The 25,818-nt window shown below is 37.7% G+C and overlaps 1 protein-coding gene across 2 annotated transcripts; it reads left to right on the top strand.

Annotated features, from left to right (window-relative positions):
* Nucleotides 1–1,270: 1,270 nt before the first annotated feature.
* On the top strand, nucleotides 1,271–25,818 carry LOC140757008 (putative fatty acyl-CoA reductase CG5065). Of its 2 annotated transcripts, none has more exons than XM_073092563.1 (14): nucleotides 1,271–1,363; nucleotides 9,412–9,508; nucleotides 15,406–15,536; nucleotides 16,364–16,451; nucleotides 16,758–16,830; nucleotides 17,507–17,597; nucleotides 18,175–18,320; nucleotides 18,966–19,075; nucleotides 19,478–19,561; nucleotides 20,208–20,316; nucleotides 21,234–21,411; nucleotides 21,934–22,004; nucleotides 24,583–24,840; nucleotides 25,522–25,818. In XM_073092563.1, exons 2-14 carry the CDS (start codon nucleotides 9,418–9,420, stop codon nucleotides 25,649–25,651), a joined length of 1,560 nt encoding a protein of 519 aa, XP_072948664.1. In that variant the 5' UTR covers nucleotides 1,271–1,363; nucleotides 9,412–9,417; the 3' UTR covers nucleotides 25,652–25,818. The 2 variants fall into 2 exon arrangements, with proteins under 2 accessions (XP_072948664.1, XP_072948663.1); XM_073092562.1 differs by lacking the exon at nucleotides 1,271–1,363 and adding an exon at nucleotides 1,847–1,955.

Below are 25,818 nucleotides of genomic sequence, written 5' to 3'. Positions count from 1 at the left end.
ATACCGGCCGAATTGATAACCACCTCCTTTTTGAAGTCGGTTAAAAATAATTTCTAATACGCACATAACTTTGAAAATCAGAGGTGCTTTCGTATTTGAGCCTCGGACCCCTCGATCAAAAGGCCGAATTTCTGAACCACTAAGCCAACACTACCTATGTACATAATGCTGACTTAATATATGTCACAATATTGGCTTAACCTAAAATTATTTAAAATAATGCAATTACGTCATTTTCCATTGCACTGATTTAGCATTTAATGTAAATGTTACGAAACAATTTGAAACAATATAAAATTTGAAGATCTATAACTTATTTATGTACTGCTGGGCATAACTCTATTTCTAAATCCTGAATAAAAGGATAGTAGAGTCGTCTACCCGTTACTGTCCCACTGCTGCACGGGTCTCCTCTCAGAATGAGAAGGCCATAGTCCACCGCGCTGGCCAATTGCGCATTTAACTTCACAAACCTTTGACCTTTTTCGAATTTTCGGGAATGCAGATTTCCGCACGATGTTTCCTTCACCGTTTAAGCAAGCGATAATTAATTTCTAATACGCACATAACTTTGAAGAAACAGAGCTACGTGCCTGGGATTTGAACCCGGGACTCCCTGGTTCAGAGGCCGAGTTTCTTAACCAGTAGGCTATCGTTCTATATACGTGGTACGTACGTAGGGCAACCCTGGATTCTACCAAGTTGATTCTAAATGTACCAGGAGATATGGGTTAGAAGTTTTTTTATAAATTTGAATTAGTAGACATACTTTTCCGAGGCATTCCAGCTTAGTCCTCAGGGGTAGCGGCGCATCTGTGGCCGACCTCAGGTAGGAATATCTAATCCTATCTGGGGTTGATTACAGATGTCCATGGGCGGCAGTAGCCACTTACCATCAGGTGGACTGCATGCTCGTCTGCTACTCCTATTTTATAAAAAAAAACTAATACTCAGATATCTTATCTGGGGTTGATTACAGATATCCATGGGCGGCAGTAGCCTTAACATCAGGTGATGCATGCTTATCTGTTACTCCTACATAAAAAATGTAGATTCAATCACGTTTAAATATGAAAATATATTTATTGTTACTTAATTTGATTCTTATTTTGGCTTTTAGGGTAACAGTTTCAATATTATCCGTGTATTTAGAGGTAGAATGGATGGTAAGGTCAACATGGTATGAAAGTAATTTGAACAAGAAATGCATGTTTGCATTGACTCAAAGATTTCGAAGTACTTCATAATAAACTTTATAGCGAACGACATTCAAAGTCTGACTACCGGAGAAGTCGGTACAGTGTGATATTTTTTTAATTTGTTTTTATTTTTTTTGTGCTTGTGGAAGTAACTAGTAATAGAGGTTAGTGAGTTTTTATCGACTTGTTATTTTACTATTTTAATTTATTTGTTTTTTTTTTTGTGAATATTTTCATTTTTCTGTTGTAATTTTATGCGCTTTATTAGGTTGGGAATATTTTATTTTGTGTTTAGGATTTTTTTTTAAGTTCTTATATTTTATTTTCAACTTTTTATTACAACATTACATTTTTATTTCGCGAAATCTATTAAAACTCGGTGCGTTTCTTTTCAAATTAGTCCCTACTCTATAGATATAGTTTAACATAGATCTATATACAAAAATCAATAGAATAATTTTTGATTAAAAATACATATAGCTAATTAATGAAGTAGATTCGCGTTCAAATCCAAGACCAATTATTTTTTTCAAAAGCAATGATATTGTGGTTCAACTCCGGAACAAGAAATGCATGTTTGCATTGACTCAAAGAGTTCGAAGTAATCGCTTCATGATAAACTTCGTAGCGGACGACATTCAAACTCTGACTACCGGAGAAGTCGGTACAGTGTGATATTTTTTTAATTTGTTTTTTTTTTATTTTTTATTTCTTTAATTTTTTATTTTGTGCTCGTGGAAGTGACTAGTAATTGAGGTTAGTGGGTTATCAATTCTTAACTAGTTTTTATTTTTGTTTTGTTTTTTTTTTTTGTGAATTTTTCAATTTTGAGAGTATTTTAAGTTGAGAATATTTTAATTAGTATTTAGGGATTTTAAATAAGTTTTTATATTTTATTTTCAACTTTTTATTATAATTTTATTTTTATTACGCGAAATCTATAAAAACTCGGTGCCTTATTTTTTATAAATGAATCCGTAATAAACGCAGATATAATAATATATAAATAAAAATCAATTATCAGCTAATTAATGAAGTAGATTCGCGTTCAAATCTAAGACCAAGTATTTTTTTCGAAATTATTGATTTGTAGGATCGACTCCGGAAGCCCTACCACTAAATCTATTACTACTTCATAACAGAAGCGTTGCTGTGTTCTGGTTTGAAGTGTAGTAAGGGATGCGCTTATACGTAGCGTTTCAGCTTAGTCTTCAGGCGTAGCAAGGCATCTGTGGCCGACCTGAGGTAGGGATCTATTCCTATCTGGGATCGATTATAGACGTCTGTACGCGGCAGTGACCACTTACCAGGTGGACTGCATGCTCGTTTCCTACTTATATAGGTATACACGATTATAAATAATGTAATAGTCTATATAAAACAAAAAATATTTTAATTTTCAAATTTTATGAGGTGAAGCCCTTTGTTATTATTGAAACTACTAAAGAGGTCAAAAAGGCCTCAACATATAAATAGTAATTAAATAGTTAATTATTATGAAAAAAACAATTGTTCACCTATTAGTGAATATGATTTGAATACCACAGAAATCTGTTTATTAGTTTTATATCCAACGAGCTTTTGCCCGCGGCTTCGCTCGCGTTACGAAGTAATATTTTCATCCCCTATTTTATCCCATTAGGGGTAGAATTGGTCAAAATCCTTTCTTAGCGGATGCCTACGTCATAACATCTACCTGCATGCCAAATTTCAGCCCGATCCGTCCAGTGGTTTGGGCTGTGCGTTGATAGATCACTACATCAGTCACTCACCTTTGAGTTATATATATTTAGATACTTTGGTCTTATAACAGCAGTGTAATGTTGCTATTGTTGTGTTCTGGTTAGAAGATTAATAAGAAAGAAAATATAAGGCGTTAAAACTTAGTCTTCACGGGTAATAACGCGTCAGTAATTTATTTTAACTACACTTTTTTAAATAATATTGCAGTAGCAAACGCGCATGCAGTCCACCTAAAAGTCCATGGACATCTGCAATCAGATAAGATCATATCTGCCTAAAGTTGGCAAAAGATACATTGTTACTCCTGAGGACTAAGTTGGAACGCCTCGGAAAAGTATGTCTTCCTTACCACACCCTTTAAACCAGAACACAGCAGCGCTTAACACTGCTGTTACTTGTATAAGATCAAAGCAGTTCAAAACTAATAAACTACTTCCCCAAATATTCAAATTATAATAATTATAGCGTTGAACTCTGATGTTATTACAGAAATAGGTGTGACGGTAGTGCCGCGGTAATCGAACCACAGACGGTTCTACCTTCAATCAAAGATACCGTTTAATTACAGCAATGTTTTGCAAATACCATGGATTTTAATACATGCAATTGAATCATACGTGATATCTTCAAGTGCCTTTTAACTAGACATTGACACTAATTCTAGCGGAAATTAAGCTAATTACGAGATTCATTGCAGTGGATAGTTTGTCAATTAATGACTTTTATACATACTTACGGTAGTTAGATTTTTGCAATTACGATAAAGTTTATGCGATGGAATACATGGAATAACTTGCGCGTGGCGTTATAGATTAGTCTTTAGGCATTGCAACGCATTTGTGACCTAAATTAGGTCTTAAATCCTTTTAAATGAATGACTGTGGTAGAACCTTTTGTTGTTTGGACTTCGGAGGCACAACGGTTGTATTTATTTCTTCTTTATTATAACAGTGATAAGGGAAACACACTTATCCGAAGCGTTGCAAGTTAGTATCATAGTATCAGCCCTCGGGGCTATGATACTATGACAGGCCTCAGGTAAGATTTTAATCTTATCTGTGGTTGATTACAGATGTCCATGGTCGGCAGTCGGTTCAAATCCCAGACACGCTCTACTGATTTTAAAAAAATATTATCACTTGCTTAAAACAGCGAAGAAAAACATCGTGAGGAAACCTGAATACCTGAGAGATTTATATTAAAAAAATCTCAAAGGTATATAAAGTGTATCAATACGCACTTGGCCAGCGCGGTGGACTATGGCCTAATCCTTTTCTGAGAGGAGACCCGTGCCCAGCAGTGGGACAGTAATGTGTTGATGACGATTATATCATACATTTTTGGTCAGTAAATATAGAATTTGTTAACAACTATATTTGTTAATTCTAGCAAAAACATTGTCTAATTTATATATATATAATTATATATATAATCGACGGGGCATCTATAATAGTATAAATGTGATAAATTTACCCTATTGATGTTATATTCACACAATATTTGTTTATATAGGTATATGACAGGTTGTCCCTGTAGTTCCGGGACTAGAATAGGGCTACGGTATCCCCTGCCTGTCGTAGGAGGCGACTAAAAGGGGGCTTCCGGGGTTGCGGGCGGCAAGAGTGGGAGTTCGAACCGTCCAGCAAGCGACCCCGGGAAGGACGGCGGTATGTGTGGTTGCATACCGTCGTAAACACTACATGGTGTGGGTGAAGCGAAAACTGCTCCCCCTGGGTAGAGCCCGTTGGGCATCGCGCTTGGAGGGCTCCGGTTGTGTTCCTTCGGAGATCCCGGAGTTCTCCAACAAGCGTTGAGGACGGCCAATGGGGGGTTTTAGTGCGGTAAAAATTCCACATAACCCGGCGTCGCTCCCACGTCGTCGGGCACCTTTTGAAGGGTTCCCCCTCGAGAAGAAAAAAAAAAAAGGTATATGACAGGTAGGTACCTATATCTGCATGTGCAGTCGGTAAACAAGATGAGTCACTGTTATATTTACATATATATAAATAAGAAATACATGCGGTATGTATGTTCGTCACTTTATACATTTTGTTGCTTAATAACTTTAGAATTACGGAATTTTCCGAGGAATTCCGTAGTAGGTAAGTAGGTTCACATAAATTGACTAAACATAGATATATGATAGTTTAGGTCAGCAGTTGGTATTCGAACATGATCACTAATTTTCCAAAGATAGGATAGATTACATAAGCAAAAAAGAAAAGAATATATTAACAAACAAAAGGGAAAAGGTAATGAACCGTTTGTTTTTTATCTATTTATGTAAAGATTCTAAGGACTTCTAAGGATTCAGTGGTATAAAACCTAGTCAATTAATAAAGTAATAATGGTAAAAACAAAAAACCCGACTACAAAAGAATATATCCTATGTCACTCCCACAATTTAGACGAAACCAACGGCACCTCATATGTTAATCCGTCAAGCCGTTTGGGCTGCAGCGTGACAAAGAATGAGACATACATACATATGCGCTAACAACATTACATTACCCTCCCTAGTGGGGTCGAATATGTAAGAAAGATGTAGAAGCAATTATTTTTACTTCTTATATTGAAAATATCTTAATACGGTAAGTGAAGTCACGTTCGAAACTTAAAATAACTAAGTACCTATGAAATTTAATGCAATATGTGTAATATATTTTATAAGCATACGTAAATATGTTTTAATAAATAGTATTTATAGCTATTAAATGTAAATATGGCCATGAAGAGGGAATGACACAATATTATTTTAAAAATAAATATAGTTCAAAAAACTAAAAAACACGCTTTTATGATAAAATCAACTAAAAAGTAGAAAATAATTTTCTACTTTTTAATTGATTTTATCATGCAGGAGATAATTTTGAAGGTAAAACCCTCTGTGGTTCGATTCCACGGTCCACTCCACCACTACCACACCTTTTTCCGGCTAATAAAAGTGTTAAGCTCTACTATGTTCTGGTTTGAAGGGTGTGGTAGGGGAGAAATACTTATTCAAGGCATTCGCTTAGTCCTCAAAGGTAGCGGCAGGTAAAATGTAGGCATAGTAAATGGAATTGCGGCATTTTGAAAGTGGTAAAATCTGTTGTGGTTCGACCTCAGCAGCTCATCTCCACACCTTTTCCTACCTAATAACAGTATTAAGCACTGCTGTGTTCTGGTTTGAAGGGTGTGGTAAGAGACATACTTATCCGAAGCGTTTCAACTTAGTCCTCAGGGATGGCAACGCGGCCGATCTCAGTTAGGACTGTAATCTTATCTGAGGTCGATTACAGATGTCCATGGGCGGCAGCCACTTACAGGTGGACTGCATGTTCGTCTGCTACTTCTATATTTTAAAAAATACAACTTTATAAGGATACTAGCTGATCCGGCAAACGTTGTGTTGCCATGTAAATAAAAAAAATGTTAAGGGTGAACAATCCTTATCACTTAGGGATATGAATAGATAGTAGCCGATTCTTAGACCTACTGAATATACATATAAAATTTGGTGAAAATCGGTAAAGCCGTTTCGGAGGAGTACGGTAACTAGCATTGTGACACGAGAATTTTATATATAAGATTATAAGACAGAAATAGATTTATCTGTCGTGCGCAAAAGAACTAGAACTACATAACAAGAGATTTAACTGACAATGAATAGTTAACTGGTCTATAAAAACGGTTTAATTACCCATTAATTATAGTTTTTTCTCAAGCGCCTTGAATGATGGTAAATAATAGGTTTCTCAAGGATGTTTATGTTTCAATTCAACTCTATAACTAGATATAGAACTAGATTATAAGATGATACAATCCTTATCCTTACTAATATTAATATTATAAATCCGAAAGTAACTTTGTCTGTCTGTCTGTCTGTCTGTCTGTCTGGTTGTCTCTTCTTCACGCCTAAACCACTGAACCGATTTTAAAGAAATTTTGTACAAAGATAGTCTGAGACCCGAGAAAGGACATAGGATAGTTTTTATCCTGGAAATCCCACGGGAACTAGGGATGGCGATTTAAGATCGATTCATCGGAGAATCGATCTTTTGGACCAAAAAAATCGATTTTTTAATAGATATTAGTAAGGGTTGAATCGTAAACTATGCATTTGATCAAGTGATGATCTTTAGCAAAGTTGTTGTCTATGAGCCCACGAAGGTTTCAGAGTTGGTACGACCAATTTTCGCCAGATGGCGCCACTGTCATTCCAATGAAGGTACGAATTTTTAGTTTTATGTATGTTAGTATGTCATATTTTTTTCTTTTAAACGCGGGTGAAGCCGCGGGCAAAAACAAGTGAGTAATAATTATTAGGTTTCTCCCGCGATTTTGCTTGCGTAAACTGAAGTATTTCTCCAGGAATGTAAATTAATTTCTACTAGGTATTTAAGGTATTTTCGGAATTAAACTGCATACTGAAACCCGCTTGAAAACACACACACGCATGCGCGCACACACGCATAAGCAAGCACTTAAACGCGTACATACACACATGGAAAGAGAGAGAGAAGATAAAAACGAAAACGCTTCTTTATATTTTTGGCATGGTATATGAGCCCCACCTAGTACCTAATATAACCCTCCAAACTAATATAAAATTCTCGTGTCATAATGTTAGTTACCGTACTCCTCCGAAACGGCCTCACCGATTTTCACCAAATTTTATACGCATATTCAGTAGGTCTGAGAATCGGCTACTATAAATTTTTCATACCCCTAAGTGATAAGGGTTGTTCACCCTTAACATTTTCTTATTTATACGGCAACACAACGTTTGCCGGGTTAGCTAGTAATATATAAAAAAGTAAATACACTTACAAACGAGTATACATATCACTTTAAAAGTATAAATATTTTCGATCAATTTAGAATTAAAATATAGTAAAGTATACTGAAACAAAATTGCAACCTCATACTTGCGTCATCTGTATTTCACAATCGTACAAACATGTCAGTAATTGCTAGGACAGCGTATTTTATTATAAAATATGCTCATTATATCGACATTTTGTTGGTACTTAAGATTTAAGATTAAGCTGACTGTACATTGACTATCGCTTGAGCAAGGTAGTTAACAATATACTCGTTATTAAAAACACAGCTACTAAAAAATACCATCGAATCGTATTAACTATGAAAGTATTTATTTTATATGTTTATTTATAGTGTTACATCTTATATATAAAATTCTCGTGTCACAATGTTAGTTACCGTACTCCTCCGAAATGGCTTTACCGATTTTCACCAAATTTTATATGCATATTCAGTAGGTCTGAGAATTGGCTACTATCTATTTTTCATACCCCTAAATGATAAGGGTTGTTCACCCTTAACATTTTTTTATTTATATGGCAATACTACGCTTGCCGGGTCAGCTACTTTTTTTATAATATAAGACTATCTGATGGTACTCGTAAGTGGCTACTGCCGCAAATGCACATCTTTAACTAACCCTAGATACAATTACATTCCTATCCCTATCTATAATTCCTATCTTAGGCCGGCTCTAGATGCACTACGATCCCTGAGGACTAAGCTGGAACGCCTCGGAAAAGTGCAATCCAGTGGGCAGTCAGCTTTAGAGTAAACATAGAAAGGATGTTTACCTTGTGCTAAAGATAATTTGATGATTACCTTATTAGATTAAAGTTAAATATAGTTTGTCTTATAAACATATTTAAAAATGTTATATTTAAATGTTAGAGCCCGTGGGTTGACTACGATATCAACCCGTTATTATCCCACTGTTGGGCTGGGAGCTCCTTTCAGTACGTATTGGTAGACTTCGCATACTTTTGAGAACTTTTTGTAAAGATCTCTCAGGTATGCAGGTTTCCTCATGATGTTTTTCTTCACTGTTAAATCAAGTGATTCACTTCTAATATGGACATACTTCGAAAAGTCACAGTAAACCTTGGTGACTACCATATTAATTTTATCATCGGGTTGATTAGTGCATCGTAGTACTCGTATCACGAATGGATGCGGCCATCGTCAACTAATTGCTGTCCCAATGCTGGGCACGGGTCTCCACTCAGAATGGGAAGGATTAGGCCATAGTCCACCAAGGCCAAGTGCGTATTGGTAGACTTCACATATCTTTGAGAACTTTTTGTAAAGATCCTTCAGATCTTTCTTCAAGATGTTTTCGTTCACCATTATTAAGCACTAGCTGACCCGGCAAACTTTGTACCGCCTCAAAATCTATTTATCAAATATATTTCATATAAAATATAGCCTATGTTACTCGTGGATAATGTAGCGTTCGAATGGTGAAAGAATTTTTAAAATCGGTCCAGTACTTTTTGAGCCTATTCATTACAATCAAACAAAGTGTTCCTCTTTATAATATTATTATATTATATTATATATAAGTATAGATTACGGCTACTACGAATAAAATCTTGATGCTGCGAATTTCAAAATAGGCTATTATTTTAGTGATTTTAAAGGTATTATTTTGATTTTGTTGCAGGACAATATGGGGTTCCTGGAAGACCGCGACTTCTCTGACGTCCCGAAGATTCCCGAGTATTATAAGGGGAAGACTATTTTTATTACGGGCGGTTCTGGTAAGACTATTTAATTTTGATTTATTGCCTAGCAGGAGAATAACTTGCAAGATTTTTTTATTGAAGTATCGAAAAAGCACGCAGTCCACATATGGTAAGTGGCTACTGCCGCCATAGACATCTGTAATAATTCCTCCCTGAAGTCGGCCATAGTTGTGCCACGATTCCTGAGGACTAAATAGGAATGCCTCGGATAAGTATGTCTAGTGTCTACGTTACCACAAAGTAAACAATACTTGCTGTCTATCTATTATGCCTGTAGTGTCGGTATGCCGTTTGTTATCCCAATGAAGAACAGCCCAAGGTTTTTTTTTTTTTTTTATAATATAAGAGTAGCAGACGAGCATGCAGTCCACCTGATGGTAAGTGGCTGCTGCCGCCCATGGACATCTGTAATCAACCCCAGATAGGATTAGATATTCCTACCTGAGGTCGGCCACAGATGCGCCGCTACCCCTGAGGACTAAGCTGGAACGCCTCGGAAAAGTCTGTCTCCCTTACCACACCCTTCAAACCGGAACACAAGGTCTTCTAAATAGAGGTATAACCCACTGTGGTTCGACTTTGGCACCACCGCCACACCTATTTCTGTTATAACAGCAGTGTTAAGCGCTGGTATTCTGGTTTGAAGTGTGTAGTAAGAGACATAGTTATATATAAATTGGAATGCCTCGGGCATTCCAATTTAGTCCAGATCACCAAGGCATCTGTTGTCAACCTCAAGTAGGAATTTAATTTAATCGGAGGTTGATTAGTTGATTACCCATGGAGGGCGGCAGTGACTTACTTAGAAAGACTAAGTATATTCTTTTATTCCAATCGTATAAAAACATGACAGAAATATAATTTAAATAAATATAAAAAAATACAAAAGAAGAAAGATTTAAAAAAAACACAATACAAATATGGCTTAAAAGTAACAAGCCCATTACAAACAAAACATCATTTCTTGTTGACATTGAACCAATTGCAATTGAATAAATTGCAAAATAAACTTTTACTTTCAAAAGCTCTCTTTTTGATCTGTAACAAAAGACCGGTTTTGGAAAACCAGTACCGAAATCTATCTTTTTGCACCTTTCGATTAATGGTTATGACGAAATAAAAACTAGGGTTGAACAATTAAATAAAAATTAAATTAAATTAAAAAATATGTTTTGCTAAAAATTACATATAAACATTTAGGTATACATTTGAATACTTCGAAAAATTATGTTTTTTTTTTTTTTTTTTTTTATATAATATAAGGGTAGCAGACGAGCATGCAGTCCACCTGATGGTAAGTGGCTACTGCCGCCCATGGACATCTGTTATCAACCCCAGATAGGATTAGATATTCCTACCTGAGGTCGGCCACAGATGCGCCGCTACCCCTGAGGACTAAGCTGGAACGCCTCGGAAAAGTATGTTTCCCTTACCACACCCTTCAAACCGGAACACAAATGTAATACTGAAAGCTAAAATTTTAGAAATGTATATTATCTTTTTTAAATTCATTAATTCAATTTTAGTTCTAATTTTGTTCTTTGTTCATAACAGAAAAGCTTAAGTATTTAAAAAGATACGTTACCTAAGATTTTTATAACGTAATTTTTTTCATATTCTTCTCAGAAAACCCTTTTATTTTATACTAATATCAATGAGAATGCATACAACATAAAAGTTCCGCCATCCTGTACTAGTAACATCCGCCATATTCTAAAATAACGCTACTAAAGTAATCATGAATATAATAGTCTGCGCCAAACTGCTAGTCTGCTTTGAAGTTGTTGCGAGCAGGTGTAGTCATACAATTTGCTATGGCGACGCGATTCATTTCTATATTCAGAGCGGACTAGCAGTTTTACGCGGACTATACCTTAACAAAACTGCAAAATTTCAGCTGGGTTTAAGTGGTTCAACATTCAGTTTCAACTTTTGACCTTCACATAACGAACTAAAAAGCAAATAAAAAACTTGTGATAAAAATTGCGTAGTGACAACCCTGATCAAAATGCATTGATGTTGTTTTTTTGAAACTGGTCTTGTGTATTTGTTGCTGGCTGATCGCAATATACGGCAATTAATGAAAAGGCTAAGCTTATGATAAAATATTTATCTATATTATAAAGAGGAAAACATTGTTTGTTTGTTTGGTTGTAATGAATAGGCTCAAAAACTACTGGACCGATTTTAAAACTTCTTTCACCATTCGAAAGCTACATTATCCACGAGTAACATAGGCTATATTTTATATGAAATATATTTGATAAATAGATTTGGAGGCGGTACAAAGTGTGCCGGGTCAGCTAGTCTTAAATAAAGACTTTTTCCTTGGCTACTTGATAAATATGCTCTTATTAAGCGCTATATTTGGCAATTGATCAAAAGCCTAGGACAATGATAAAAATATTTTCTTAAGTAAAGATTTTATCATATCCTTGGCTACTTGGTAAAAGTGATCGTATTACTACATTTTTTATTAAGTTATGATTAAAACTACTTTGCATCAATTCGCTACCAATATACATGATGGTATATTTTTTAAACCATGCAGTATGTACAAATGACTAACCACAACTTTTTACAATCCTTATTTAACTTGCCTTATTAGTTCGTATGTATCTAGTTATTAATTAATTGCAGTGATAGCCTAGTGGTTAATAAACTCGGCCTCTTGATCGAGGGGTCCGAGGTTCAAATCCCAGGCAACTCTGATCTTTCAAAGTTATGTGCGTATTATAAATTAATTATCACTTGCTAAACGTGAAGGAAAACATCGTGAGGAAACCTGCATATCTGAGAGATTTATAAAAAAAAAGTCTCAAAGTATGTGAAGTCTACCAATACGCACTTGGCCAGCGCGATGGACTATGGCCTAATCCTTCTCATTCTGAGAGGAGACCCGTGCCCAGCAGTGGGACAGTAATGGGTTGATGATGATGATGATGATGATGAAGTTATTAAATATTGCAACTCAATTTTAAACCAGTAAACCCCAACTGTATGAGCTGAAATTTTGCATGCGGGGGGTTACTACCATCTCTTAAAACAATACTATTTTAAGCATACATTGAAATTTCGTACAAATAGAAACAAAATAATGTTGATGCAATATTGAAATAAAACTTTCCTGAACTATGATGGTTTTTAGAGGATGGTGGTAGGCCCCTGGTTTGGTTTGTATCACAATGCATTATTTACTTAGTGACGTCATTCTAAATCTAATATAGAGGACGCCGCAAGATGGCGGATTAGTTATTTTTTACTATTAAAATGACGTTACAAGAAAGTCACTTCCTTTTTCTACTAAAACAAATGAGTATCTTAATTATCATGATAAAATAATATTGCATTTTTAAAGATAACATTTTATCATGAGCCAATAATTTATCATATTTCTAGCCTTTTTACCAAATATCGGATTGTGTTACAATCCTACAACTTATTGATCTTTGTTGATTTAATCTCACTTCTGTTTTTGGGTTCAGTGGGCTGACAATTGAACCAAACAACAAAAATATTTGACCCAGGCAATGGTGATAGAATCCCGAAATCCCTAATAACAGCAGTGTTAAGCGCTGCTGTGTTCTGGCTTGATGGGTGTGTAAAGGGAGATATACTTTTCTGAGGTATTCCAGCTTAATCCTCAGAGGTAGCGGCGCATCGTTGGTTGACTTTAGGCAGCAATCCAATCTTATCTGGGGTTGATTATTATTAGTCACTTACCATCAGGTCCACCTCATGCTGGTCTGCTATTTCTATTTTATAAAAATCTGTGACCAAGCTCAGGTAGGACTAATCTTATCGGAGATTGATTATAGATCACGACAAAGAAAATTATGTGGGACTTTGTGTAGAAAACGTCATTATAATTATTACACAATTTCTCACCAATTATTTTATTTCTACGGAACCCCTGAACTAAAATAATTATTTCATTTTGGTTTTTACATGCACAATGCACATGCATGAACCTGACATTTTGTAATTCGGTCACATTGCATCACTTTACTGCAACCTTTCAAGGTTATGTATAGTAAAAGCTTTACAATTACTTTTACGAGGCATTAATTAGTTTCAAGGTTGAAAATAGCCCATCGATTCTTTACCCGAACGTGGAACGTAATGTTATTCGAATGTATGTAGGTATGTCTTATTTTTTGGCACGCTCTACAGACAAAACGGCTTGATCGATTTTTTTTTATAATATAGGAGTAGTAGACGAGCATGCAGTCCACCTAATGGTAAGTGGCTACAGCCGCCCATGGACATCTGTAATCAACCCCAGATAGGATTAGATATTCCGACGATTAGATGGCCGACCTCAGATAGGGGTCGGCCACAGATGCACCGCTACCCCTGAGGACTAAGCTGGAACGCTTCGGAAAAGTCTGTCTCCCGTACCACACCCTTCAAAACGGAACACAGCAGCGTCTAACACTACTGTGTTCCGTTACTGTCACTGTTGTGTGTAGGTAGAAATAGGTGTGGCGGTGGTGCCGCCGGAGTCGAACCACAAAGGGTTCTACCAACTTCAAAGTGGTTCCTCTCTCAGTTCTTAGTAAGGGTAAGAGCCCTATTCTACATATTTGAAGTTCAATCCGGGTGCCGGATCCAACGACCACGACCTGAAGGTGATACAACCCTTCGCGGTTCAACTCTTACTTTGGTACATGAGGCGTCCCAATTTAGTCCTTAAGGGTAGCAACGTATATTATTTTTTATAAATATCGGTTTCAGCGCCTTTTCAGTATTTTTCGCTATGCCTTATAATTCTTAATTTGGTTACCCACGCTAATTTATACAAAATCTAGCTGACCCGGCAAACTTTGTGTTGCCATATAAATAAAAAATGTTAAGGGTGAACAACCCTTATCGCTTTGGGGTATGAAAAATAGATAGTAGCCGATTCTCAGATACTGAATATGCATATAAAATTTGGTGAAAATCGGTAAAGCCGTTTCGGAGGAGTACGGTAACTAACATTGTGACACAAGAATTTTATATATAAGATAACCCTTTTAATAATTTTAAAAGGAAGTACTTTTTAAAGTAAATACAGGTGTACTTTTAAAAGCCGGTTGTTTTGACCCATCCTTTCTGGGTCCCAAGGTTGTATCGACTCATAAGGGCCCATTCTGTAACGTGTTGCAATATCAAGTGTGATCGTAAAAGTGAATTAATTTACAAAATTAACTTAAATGTCATGTGGTAAGGTTTTAGGGTTCCGCATGTGAATGGGAAAACGTATTGCAAGGGCATAATAAAAATTGTATGGAATGCCTTATGTCCCGGGACTGCAACCTTTCATGAAATTATTGTAAAATGCTTAATTTGTTGGTGTATATCGAAATAATGTGATATTTCTGTCGTATTTTACTGTGGACTAAAGTGGAATGCTTTGTGTGCCTGAAATCATATCTGTTTTAATGTATTATTGTGGAATACGTTAAATAACTATTCTCCGTTGGTCATGAACTGCTGCAATTGCCGTGGAATGCCTCGTGTGCCGATACTTATATAGATTTTATTTTTCCTGATACTACATTTTGTACATTTGGAACATTTTGAAGGTGGTAAAATCCTTTGTGGTTCGACTCCGGCGGCACCACCGCCACACCTATTCCAGCCTCATAACAGCAGTCTTAAACGCTGCTGTGTTCTGATTTGAAGGGTGTGGTAAAGGAGGCATACTTTTCCGAAGCATTCCAGCTTAGTCCTCAGGTGTAGCGGCGCATTTGTGACCGACCTCAGGTAGGTAGGTAGGTAGGTAGGTAGGAGTTTAATGCAATCTGGGGTTGATTACAGATGTCCATGGGCGGCCATAGCCACTTACCATAAGGTGGACTGCATGTTCGTCTTCGTCTGCTACTTCTATTTAAAAATAATACTAAATTCCTATGAATTGTTCCCAGGTTTCATGGGGAAAGTCCTGATAGAGAAGCTGCTGTACTCCTGCACTGACCTGGCCAGGATGTACCTTCTCTTGAGGAGTAAGAAGGGAGTCGCTGCTGAAGACAGACTCAAGGCTATATATGATTCTCAGGTATGTTGTCGTGTCGCGTTGCCTTTTAGGGTTCCGTACTCAAAGGAGAAAAACGGAACCCTATTACTAAGCCACCGCTGTCCGTCCCTCTGCTCGTCTGTCCGTCTGTCACAGAGCTCTATCCCTCTCTATTAGCTTTCGTTAGTTCGTATGTATTTGAAGGTAAAATCTTGCAACTGAATAATCCATTTAATCCATCTGAAAATAAAGATTCGTCTTCTTTTCGTTTTTCCGAAAAGAATATTAAAAAGCCTGTTTTCAAAACCATTTTTCAAAATGTATGCTAGTAGCATACGAGTATACAGTCCACCTATCTGTAAGTTACAGGTGCCGTGAATACAAAATCAATCCCAGATAGATTAGTGAAAACTGACGCCCGGTATTAATTAGTCAATCTTTATATAATATGGGAGTAGCAGACGAGCATGCAGTCCACCTGATGGTAAGTGGCTACCGCCCATGGACATCTGTAATCAACACCAGATAGGACTAGATATTCCTACCTGAAGTCAGCCACAGATGCGCTGCTACCCCTGAGGACTAAGGTGGTACGCCTCTGAAAAGTATGTCTCCCTTACCACACCCATTAAACCGAAACACAGCAGTGCTTAACACTGCTGTTATGAGGCAGAAATAGGTGTGGCGGTGGTGCCGGAGTCGAACCACAAAGGGTTCTACCACCTTTAAAATCTATCCAATAGTATCCCATAAATCTTTGGTAGGCCAAAGATCGATATATGATAACTTCTGCATACTACAATTTGCCCATAAAATATTCCAAAAAGTTAAAACTTATTGCGTTTTCAAGTCCCTTTGTCTATTTTCAGTGTTTCGACCGCCTGAAACGCGATAGACCAGGTGTCTTCGAGTCCAAGGTATTCTTCATCGCTGGAGACGTCAGCGAGCCTGGATTAGGTATGTCCAAAATATAGGAGTAGGAGACGAAAATGCAGTCCATCTAATGGTAAGTGGCTACTGCCGATCATGGACATCTGTTCAACCTCAGATAAGATTAGATTCCTACTGGAGTCTGCCACGGATGTGCCATTACCCCTGAGGGCTAAACTGGAATGTCTCGGAGAAGTATGTCTCTTACCACACCCGTCAAACCAGTATACAGCAGCGCTTAACACTGCTGTTATTAGGCAGAAGTGTGGTGATGGTGCCACCGGAGAGAACCGTTGAGGGTACCACCTAATCCTCTACTTAATTTGTTTTCAGGTCTATCGGAAGAGGACAGACAAGTTATTGCAAATCGTGTCAATATCGTCTTCCATGTCGCTGCCAGTGTCAGGTATTTAACAATAACGGACTATAATAAAATATTTATTCTTAATACCAAGTTTTTATTTTCGACAGCGAGGGTAATGTTTTTCCAGCCTAAGATTTTTTTTTTCTTTTATAATGTAAGAGTAGCAGACGAGCATGCAGTCCACCTGATGGTAAGTGGCTACTGCCGCCCATTGACATTTGTAATCAACCCCAGATAGGAGTAGATATTCCTATCTGAGGTCGGCCACAGAAAAAGTCTGTCTCCCTTACCACACCCTTCACACCGGAACACAGCACCGCTTAACACTGCTGTTATTAGGTAGAAATAGGTGTGGCGGTGGTGCCGCCGGAGTCGAACCACAAAGGGTTCTACCACCTAAGTTGTCGCCGTCCATCTATAATCAACCCCACTGAAGATTCTACCTGAGGTCGACCACATGTGCGTTGTTATCTCCGAGACCTAAGTTGGAACACTTCGGATAAGTTTAAACCAGAACACATTAGCGCTTAATACTAATTCTGGCGGCGTGGCGGTGGTGCTACCGGAGTCGAAACACAAAAGGCTTTGCTGACATGAAATGATCAATGTTCAGTATCAGTTACTTAACCTTATTTCAGATTGGTATGTGTGAGCAAAGACCATCAACTAAATCGCATTTTACTTTGATACTGCATTAAAAAAACCCTTATTTTTTCAGGTTTGATGATCCTCTCAAAGTTGCAGCAAGACTAAACCTTCGAGGAACCCGAGACATGATGGCACTGGCATACGAGATCAAGAATTTAGAAGTGAGTAGGTTAACTATATTTGTTAATCATAATGCGATGTACTTTTATCCTGGATTATTGTTCTGGAAATAGTTAATGATAATGTAAATGGTAAATGATACTACATTAATGTAGCCGTTGTAAAGTTAAGCGACGTAGAGTGCGACGGGAGTTGGATGGCTGACCATTAGTGATGATGTGTGTTTTGCTTCGAAAACCACGTTAAGGCGGCCCCTACAATTACATTGTACAATACTTTCTATTGTACAATAAGATTGAAAGGCTCTGAATCGCAATTATTTTGCACAATAATATGAATTGCACAATGTTTTCGTCTTCAGTCGGAGAATAGTATCGTAGAAAAATAAGAATATCTTACTTACTATGAGTATTGATTAAGTGTTTAGGGAGTTTTACTCCCACGGCATTGGACATCTTTGGAAGGTTTCCCCCTCGTTAAAAAAAAGGTATGGATTGAGTAAACGCAATAAAGTAACACGCACTGCACTGTATACAGCACACACAATATATTGTACATAAGAACTCTGTTCTAGCAAATAAAAAAATTGAATTTGAATTTGAACTCTTCATTTTTCAGGCCCTCATCCACGTTTCCACCTCCTACGCGAATACCAACCGGGATCCTGTGGAGGAGGTCATGTACCCTCCTCACGCGAACTGGAGGGACACGCTCAATATTTGCGAGAATATTGACGACCATTCCCTCAAAGTACTTACGCCTAAGTAAGTTAGTTTGTTGGTTTTATGATTCTGATGGTAGGAGATGAGCATGATGATTTGATGGTAAGTAGTCACTGCTGTATGGACATCTGTGAACCAACTCGATGTAGAACAGGTTCTCCTTCTGAAGACTAAGTTGGCGCCTCATATGTAATCATCATGGGTTGTCAGCTGGCATCCATTTCGACTCTACTTGAGATGAGCCGAGATGCGTTGCTAACCTAAGGATTCTGTTGGAAAGCTTTGCAGAAATTTCTGCCTTATCGCACCCTTCAAAGCATATCACAGCAGCATTTATAACTCTTGTTGTATTAAATTTGAAGGCGGTAGAACCCTTTATTGCTCCCCTCCAGAGGCACTATCTCCACATCTATATTACTGTCTAATAACAGCAATTAAGCACTGCTGTGTTACACTTTGAAGAGTAAGAGACATACATATCCGAGGCGTACCGGCTTAGGTCGCAGGAGTAGCTGCGTATCTCTTGGCGATCTCAGGTAGGAATATAATCTTACCTGGAGTTGATTGGAGATGTCCAGGAGCGGCAGTAGCCACTTATTATCAAGTGGACTGCAAACTTGTTGCTACTTGTACATTATAAAAACAGACACCGTTTCCTTGATTAATGTTTACATATAAAATTTTCAGATACTTAGGAGAGCTGCCCAACACATACGTCTTCACCAAACAATTAGCAGAGCATGTGGTATATGAGCAGAAAGGGAAACTACCCATCATCATATTACGACCTTCTATTGGTATTCAATATACATTTTTTTATAATATAGGAGTTTCAGACGATCATGCAGTCCACCTGATGGTAAGTGGCTACTGTCGCCCGTGGACATTCGTAATCACCCCCAGATAGGATTATATATTCCTGCTTAAAGTCGGCTTGAGATGCGCTGCTGCCCCTGAGGACTAAGCTGGAACGCGTCGGAAAAGTATGTCTCCCTTACCACCCTTCAAACCAGAACACACCATCGTTTAACACTGCTGTTATGAGGCAGAAATAAGTGTGATGGTGGTGCAGCCGGAGTAGAACCACAAAGGGTTCTATCACCTTCAAAGTTTTCAAAGTTTCTAAGTTTTTAAAGTAATGGGTTGATGACAATGTTCTTTTCAGTGACACTAAGGTTGATATATTTGTCTATTTTCAGTTATATCAAGCGTTGCGGAGCCTGCTCCAGGCTGGGTGGAAAACTTCAACGGTCCTGTTGGTATATTTGTTGCAGGAGCTCAAGGTACGGTTTAGGGACAGAGAAGTAAGAATAGGTTAAGAGAAGTAATGATAGTCGTTTCAATTTAAGAATCTCTGGATCAAACACTAGCTTTATAAACTTCTTCTCCATAACGAAAGACCTTCCGAAGTGATAGATATATTGGCGTTCAAGACGAGTTCTGTAAAGGATCTACTTTGAATAAAATAATTTTGATTTTGATAAAATATTTTGTATAATTAGGAATAAAGAAGTTTTCACAGAGTTATCCAATTACCTCACCAAATCCACTAAATTGCGTATTATTAGAGTTATTTACTGCGTTGTGTTGACAGACGTAGATAACGCCATCTATTAACAATTACAAAAAACTTAAAAAACAATGCCCTCTAGTCAGGACCGAATTTAGAGGTCTGGCCCTGAGGTAACAAAGGAATAATAATTATTAATAATTTTCCGAAAACGAACATATTTTTCAAACATGTCTTTATAAAAAAATATCCTTCGATGGCCTTTAAAGACGACTCCAGCTTGGAAGGAGCAAAATCCTGAAAAATGCACATATTTTGTTGTTTCTAGGTATCCTCAGAAGTATGTATTCGGATCCCAATCTGATCCCCGACTGATCCCAATCTGATCCTGAAAAATGCACATATTTTGTTGTTTCTAGGTATCCTCAGAAGTATGTATTCGGATCCCAACCTGATCCCTGACTATATGCCCGTGGACATCGCGATCAAGGGGTTCATAGCAGCCGCCTGGATTAGGGGTACGAAGAAGTAAGTACTGATAAGATCCTGTTTGATTTGATCGTGAGGCTACCGCCGCATCTTCCATTTCTAGCGTGGAGCTGTCTAACTGAAATATGAGGAGACCTCGATCATCTTAGTCGTTTATTTACGTGGCGAAACCCTGCATGGGTTCCTCTCAGCCGTGGGGGCAGCGGAGAGGATGCCGGATTCCTACCGGCTAAAACCACACGGTCTTCCTCTGGACGCCCTTTGTCGTGACCGCGGGTACGCTAAAAGCACTTGTCCGCTATCCCGAAGGCGTTTGCCCGCATCCAGGCTCACCTGGGCTTGGAATGGAACTGGAGCTACTCCATCCCATCATCTTTGACGCATCTCGAAGCTTGTAGTTTCGAATACCTCTGTTATGTTACTTCTTTTTTTTTAACGCGGAGAAATCATCATGGATTCCCTTCCGTCCGGGGGAGCGAAAGGGATATGTCGGACTCTTACCGACTAAAACTCCGCGGCGTTCCTCTGGACGCTCGATGCCGATGTTATGTTACTTCTAACATAACCTAAGCTAACATAATCTTACTAATTAGGGAGAGACCTCATTATTATGGGAGAGACTATATTAATTTGAACTTCGTATAATTTCATAAGTAGTGATAGCCTAGTGGTAAGTAACTCGGTCTCTCAGTTTCAAGACCCGTGGTTCGCAACCCAGCAATTTTTCAAATAATAATAATAAATAATGATCATTAATAATAATAATAAATAATGATCATTTTCTTAAACGGAGAAGGAAAGCATCGTAAGGAAACCTACAAGCCGGAGAGTTCTTAAAAAAATCAAAAGTGTGTGAAGTCTATCCATTCGCACTTGGATGTAGTGGAATATGACCTAAGCCTCTCATTTTAAGAGGAGACCTGTGCCCAGCAGTGAGACTGTAACTCTGTCCTCAGGTTGGAGCCATCAGACGACATCCCGATATACAACTGTTGTAGCAACAATATGCATGAAGTCAGCATCGGGAACCTCATCAAGATGGGGTACCAGATCGCACCACTCATCCCCTCCAAGACCATGCTGTGGAATGTTGGTGGGGGTGTGACCAAGTCCATAACTGTGCATATGCTTAAGGTATTTTGGAATTTTAATCCAAGCTCTTATTTATGTGGTAAGGGAGACACACTTATCCGCGGTATTCCAGCTTAGTCCTCAGGGGGAGTGGCGTATCTGTGGGCGATCTAAGGTAGGACCCACTCGCTGATGTATGAAGTTCCAACCAAACCAACTGGACTTGTGGCGGTCCTCCACGGTTCGGTTTGTACGGACGTTCTTGCCACGAACGTGCAAAAAGAGCTCTCCCTCAAAGCCGGCGATGCATTGGCGACTCCTCTGGTGTTGACGGAGACTACTTTCTATCAGTTAGCACGTCTATTAGTGTCAAATATAAAAAGAAATCTAATTTGGAGTTGATTACATACGTCCATAGAAGAGATTGTTTTTTCTGTTTTATGTATACGTCCATGGGCGGCAGTTACAATCGGAAGTATGCCATAAATGTTAAGCACTAGAATTGCATAAAATAAATATTTTCAGTTTAGTACAAATTTAATATTATTCTTAAAAACTTTTCCAAAATTTCATTTCAATTTTCAGATTTGGCTGACACATCTTCTACCAGCAATTTTAGTGGATACCGTACTTTTGATTTTAAGAAAGAAACCTATGTGAGTATTTTAAACTAAAGTAAATCCCCAAAATATACTTAAACATCCACCCATCCTTTAATGTCCGGTTTTCTTTCTTTCTTTCTTTCTTTCTTTCTTTCTTTCTTTCTTTCTTTCTTTCTTGAAGAGTGTGAACTGACTTACATATAAGGCGTCCTTTGTCTTCAGGAGTGGCAACACTGATCGGCTTCAGGTAGAACCTGTTGTACATGGAGTTGGTTACAGATGTCCATACGACAATTACCATCATTTTGAAGGTACCCTTTGTGGTTCGACTCAGGCAGCACCACCGCCACACCTATTTCTGTTATAATAGCAGTGTAGCGCTGCTGTGTTCTGGTTTGAAGGGTGTGGTAAGAGACATACTTTTCCGAGGCGTTCCAGCTTAGTCCTCAGGGGTAGCGCTGTGTCCGACCTCAGGTAGGAATATAATCGCATCTGGTGTTGATTACAGATGTCAATGGGTAGTAGCCACTTACCATTAGGTGGACTGCATGCTCGTCTGCTACTTTGGTATAAAAAAAATCTTTTAAGGCCCATTTTCAATGTATTTATGCGCATAAACAGTAATAAATTAATTAACATTGAATTGCTTTTTTAATTTACATCCATTTTAAAATTTTGGGTCATTGACACTTAAGGGTTCAAACACATTGGAAATACAAACTATATGTTTTTAAAAACGAAAAATAAAAAAAAATACGTCTGTCACATACTAGCTGTTTGCTTTGAAAAATGAAAAGAAAAATTAATAAATTAAAATTTTAATATTAGAAATTTTAATTTTTTTTTTTATAATATGATAGTAGCAGACGAGCATGCAGTCCACCTGATGGTAAGTGGCTACTGCCGTCCATGGACATCTGTAATCAATCCCAGATAGGATTAGATATTCCTACCTGAGGTCGGCCACAGATGCGCCGCTACCCCTGAGGACTAAGCTGGAACGCCTCGGAAAAGTCTGTCTCCCTTACCACACCCTTCAAACCGGAACACAGCAGCGCCTAACACTGCTGTTATTAGGTAGAAATAGGTGTGGCGGTGGTGCCGCCGGAGTCGAACCACGAAGGGTTCTACCACCTTCAAAAATAATGTATAAGACATTCAAATTATCCACAAAGACTTTAAAATACCCATAAGTGTCCACAAAGAAATTGTTAAGATTTTCATATGCAATCATTTTTATCCCGCTTAACAATGACATAATGAATTTTGATGTTTGATTTCTGGACGTTATTATTAGGGTTCCGTACCCAAGGTCAGCATACAAGAAACCGCTATTTTTCGGCGATTTTCGATTTATCTGTTGATTTATCTATTACGGCAGGAGTTTTGTAACCAATCTTTTGTAACTCGCGGCGCAGTTACAAGTGTAATATTTTTTCAGGGCGCCATGTCCTAGCTAACTATTTGAAAAAGACAGTCGAAATAAATAGGTACCTACAATAATAGTAGTTACCTTAGGTTAATCGAAACGAAAATTAAAACACCAGAATATGCAATTGTACATTATCTATACTAATATTATAAAGCGGAAAACTTTCTTTGTTTGTTTGATTGTAATGAATAGGCTCAAAAACTACTGGACCGATTTTAAAAATTCTTTCACCATTCGAAAGCTACATTATCCACGAGTACATAGGCTGTATTTTATATGAAATATATTTGATAAATAGATTTTGAGGCGGTACAAAGTTTGCCGGGTCAGCTAGTGTTATTATAAAATAATTTAAACAGAAAACAACAAGAAAGACTTGAGAGAAAACAAAAATTAAATACGATACTTACTCAGTTAAATCAATGTCAAGGGTGAGCTTGTTGATCTTCGCGCAGTTTTTCAAAGCGGGGAATATGACTTGACACTGCTACTCTCATTTCTTGCTCCACATTGATCCTTGAGCGATATTTGTTCTATATCACAGCTAAAGCTGAAAGCCCAGTTTCACATAGATATGATGTTGCAAACAGAATTAATTTTTTAATGCCTTGGAAGTGAAATTTGGACATGATTTTTTTTTTATATTATAAAAAAAAAAATTAAAAAAAAAATAATAATTTTAAATCGATATCCAAATCTCCACCGAATCGACTCTCGGCTGCTATAATAACAAATCCTAAAAAATTTAGGAATAAATTTTTAAATATTTATTTTTAAGTATTTTAAAACCTGTTTTATATATTACTAGCTGCCCTTGCTAACCCGGCTAACCTTGTGTTGCCATATAAATAAAAAAATGTTAAAGGTATCCCCTTATCACTTAGGGGTATAAAAAATTGATAGTACCCGATTCTCAGACCTACTGAATATACATATAAAATTTGGTGATAATCGATAAAGCCATTTTGGAGGAGTACGGTAACTAACATTGTGACACGAGAATTTTATATATAAGATTTTTGTACTTTTTTAAAATAAGCTTAAAAAATTAATAAACAAACTTATTTACTTCGTAAAATAACCAAAAATAATAAAAATATGTAAATATTGGTGGTACGGAACCTTCCATGTACGAGTCCGACTTGGCCAATTATTCTTCAGTTAAAGAATTTCAATTTCCAATTCTCATTTCAATTTCAGGTTGGTGAAGATCCAACGCAGGATTTACTCAGCAAACATCGCCCTCGAATACTACGTAACGCAGCAATGGACGTTTTGCAACAAGAACTTCGTCGCTCTCCGATCTTGCCTGAAGAAAGGGGACCTGAACAATTTCTATTACGATATGGAGAATATCGATAAATTCGAGTACTTCAAAGCTAGTTGCGAGGGTGGGAAGAAGTATCTCTTGAAGGAGACTGATGATGATGGGATCACAGCCAAAAGACACTATCGAAGGTACTGGTTAAGTTCATAAAAATACATTTTATTGCTACTTATAACAGCAGTTAAGCGCTGCTGTTCTGGTTTGAAGTGTGGTGTGACGACATACCTTTTTATAACATATAAGAGTAGCAGACGAGTGTGCAGCCCAGCCCAGCAGGTAAGTGGCTACTGCCGCGCATGGGCATCTGTAATCAACCCCAGATACGATTATATTCATACTTGAGGTCGGTTACAAATGCGCCGCCTAAGACTAGGCTGGAACGCCTCGGAAAAGTTTGTTTCCCTTACAACTTCCTTTAAATCGGCACAGGAGAGCTGAAAACTGCTGTTATTAGGCAGAAAAAGGTGTGATTTTGGTGCCGTCAGAGTCGAATCACAGAGTTAACACCTTTTAACTATCTTTTGGTACATAGAAGAAGTCCACCTGTTGGTAAATGGCTATCTCGGCCCAGAAACATCTGCAATCAACCCCAAGTAAGATAGTTCTACCTGAAGCCGGCCACGGATCATGCTATCCCAGATATGCTTTTCTATCTTATCGACATATCTTAGACAAGTATGTCTCCCTTACCACCCCCTTCAAACTGGAATATAGCAGCGCTAAACACTGTTATTAGGCAGAAAAACTGTGACGGTGGTTCCTCAGTCGAACTACTTATTTAGTCCAGGATAATGTATTCCTATTTCTTCCAGAATGGTGATCCTGGATAAGCTGGTGAAATGCGTATTCTACGGGTATCTATCCTGGAGGATCTTCAACACAGCCTATGTTCAAAGCTGGATTGATTCCAGTTACAATATGTTTGAAGAGTTACATTTTTAGGGTTCCGTACGCAAAGGGTAAAAACGGTACCCTATTACTAAGCCTCCGCTGTCTGTCCGTCTGTCACAGGGCTCTATCTCCTGAACCTTAATAGATAGACACTTGTCATTTTGCCAGAATATGTATAATGGTGGCCGTTATAACAACTAATAAAAGAAATGGAAATA

The sequence above is a fragment of the Epargyreus clarus genome, unplaced genomic scaffold (assembly GCF_041222505.1).
Source record: "Epargyreus clarus isolate Ecla_fem2 unplaced genomic scaffold, WU_Ecla_fem_2.2 ptg000036l, whole genome shotgun sequence".
NCBI classification, from domain to species: Eukaryota; Metazoa; Arthropoda; class Insecta; order Lepidoptera; family Hesperiidae; genus Epargyreus; species Epargyreus clarus.
The sequence above is the reverse complement of the archived record's forward strand: the minus strand, read 5'-3'. Positions and strand labels throughout refer to the sequence as shown.

Excerpts from the sequence above, each read along its gene's own strand:
- LOC140757008 (XM_073092563.1), top strand. The coding sequence starts at position 9,418 with ATGGGGTTCCTGGAAGACCGCGACTTCTCTGACGTCCCGAAGATTCCC. Across the intron at positions 17,598-18,174 it reads ACGAGATCAAGAATTTAGAA|GCCCTCATCCACGTTTCCAC; the intron begins GTGAGTAGGTTA and ends TTCATTTTTCAG. Across the intron at positions 21,412-21,933 it reads TAACTGTGCATATGCTTAAG|ATTTGGCTGACACATCTTCT; the intron begins GTATTTTGGAAT and ends TTCAATTTTCAG.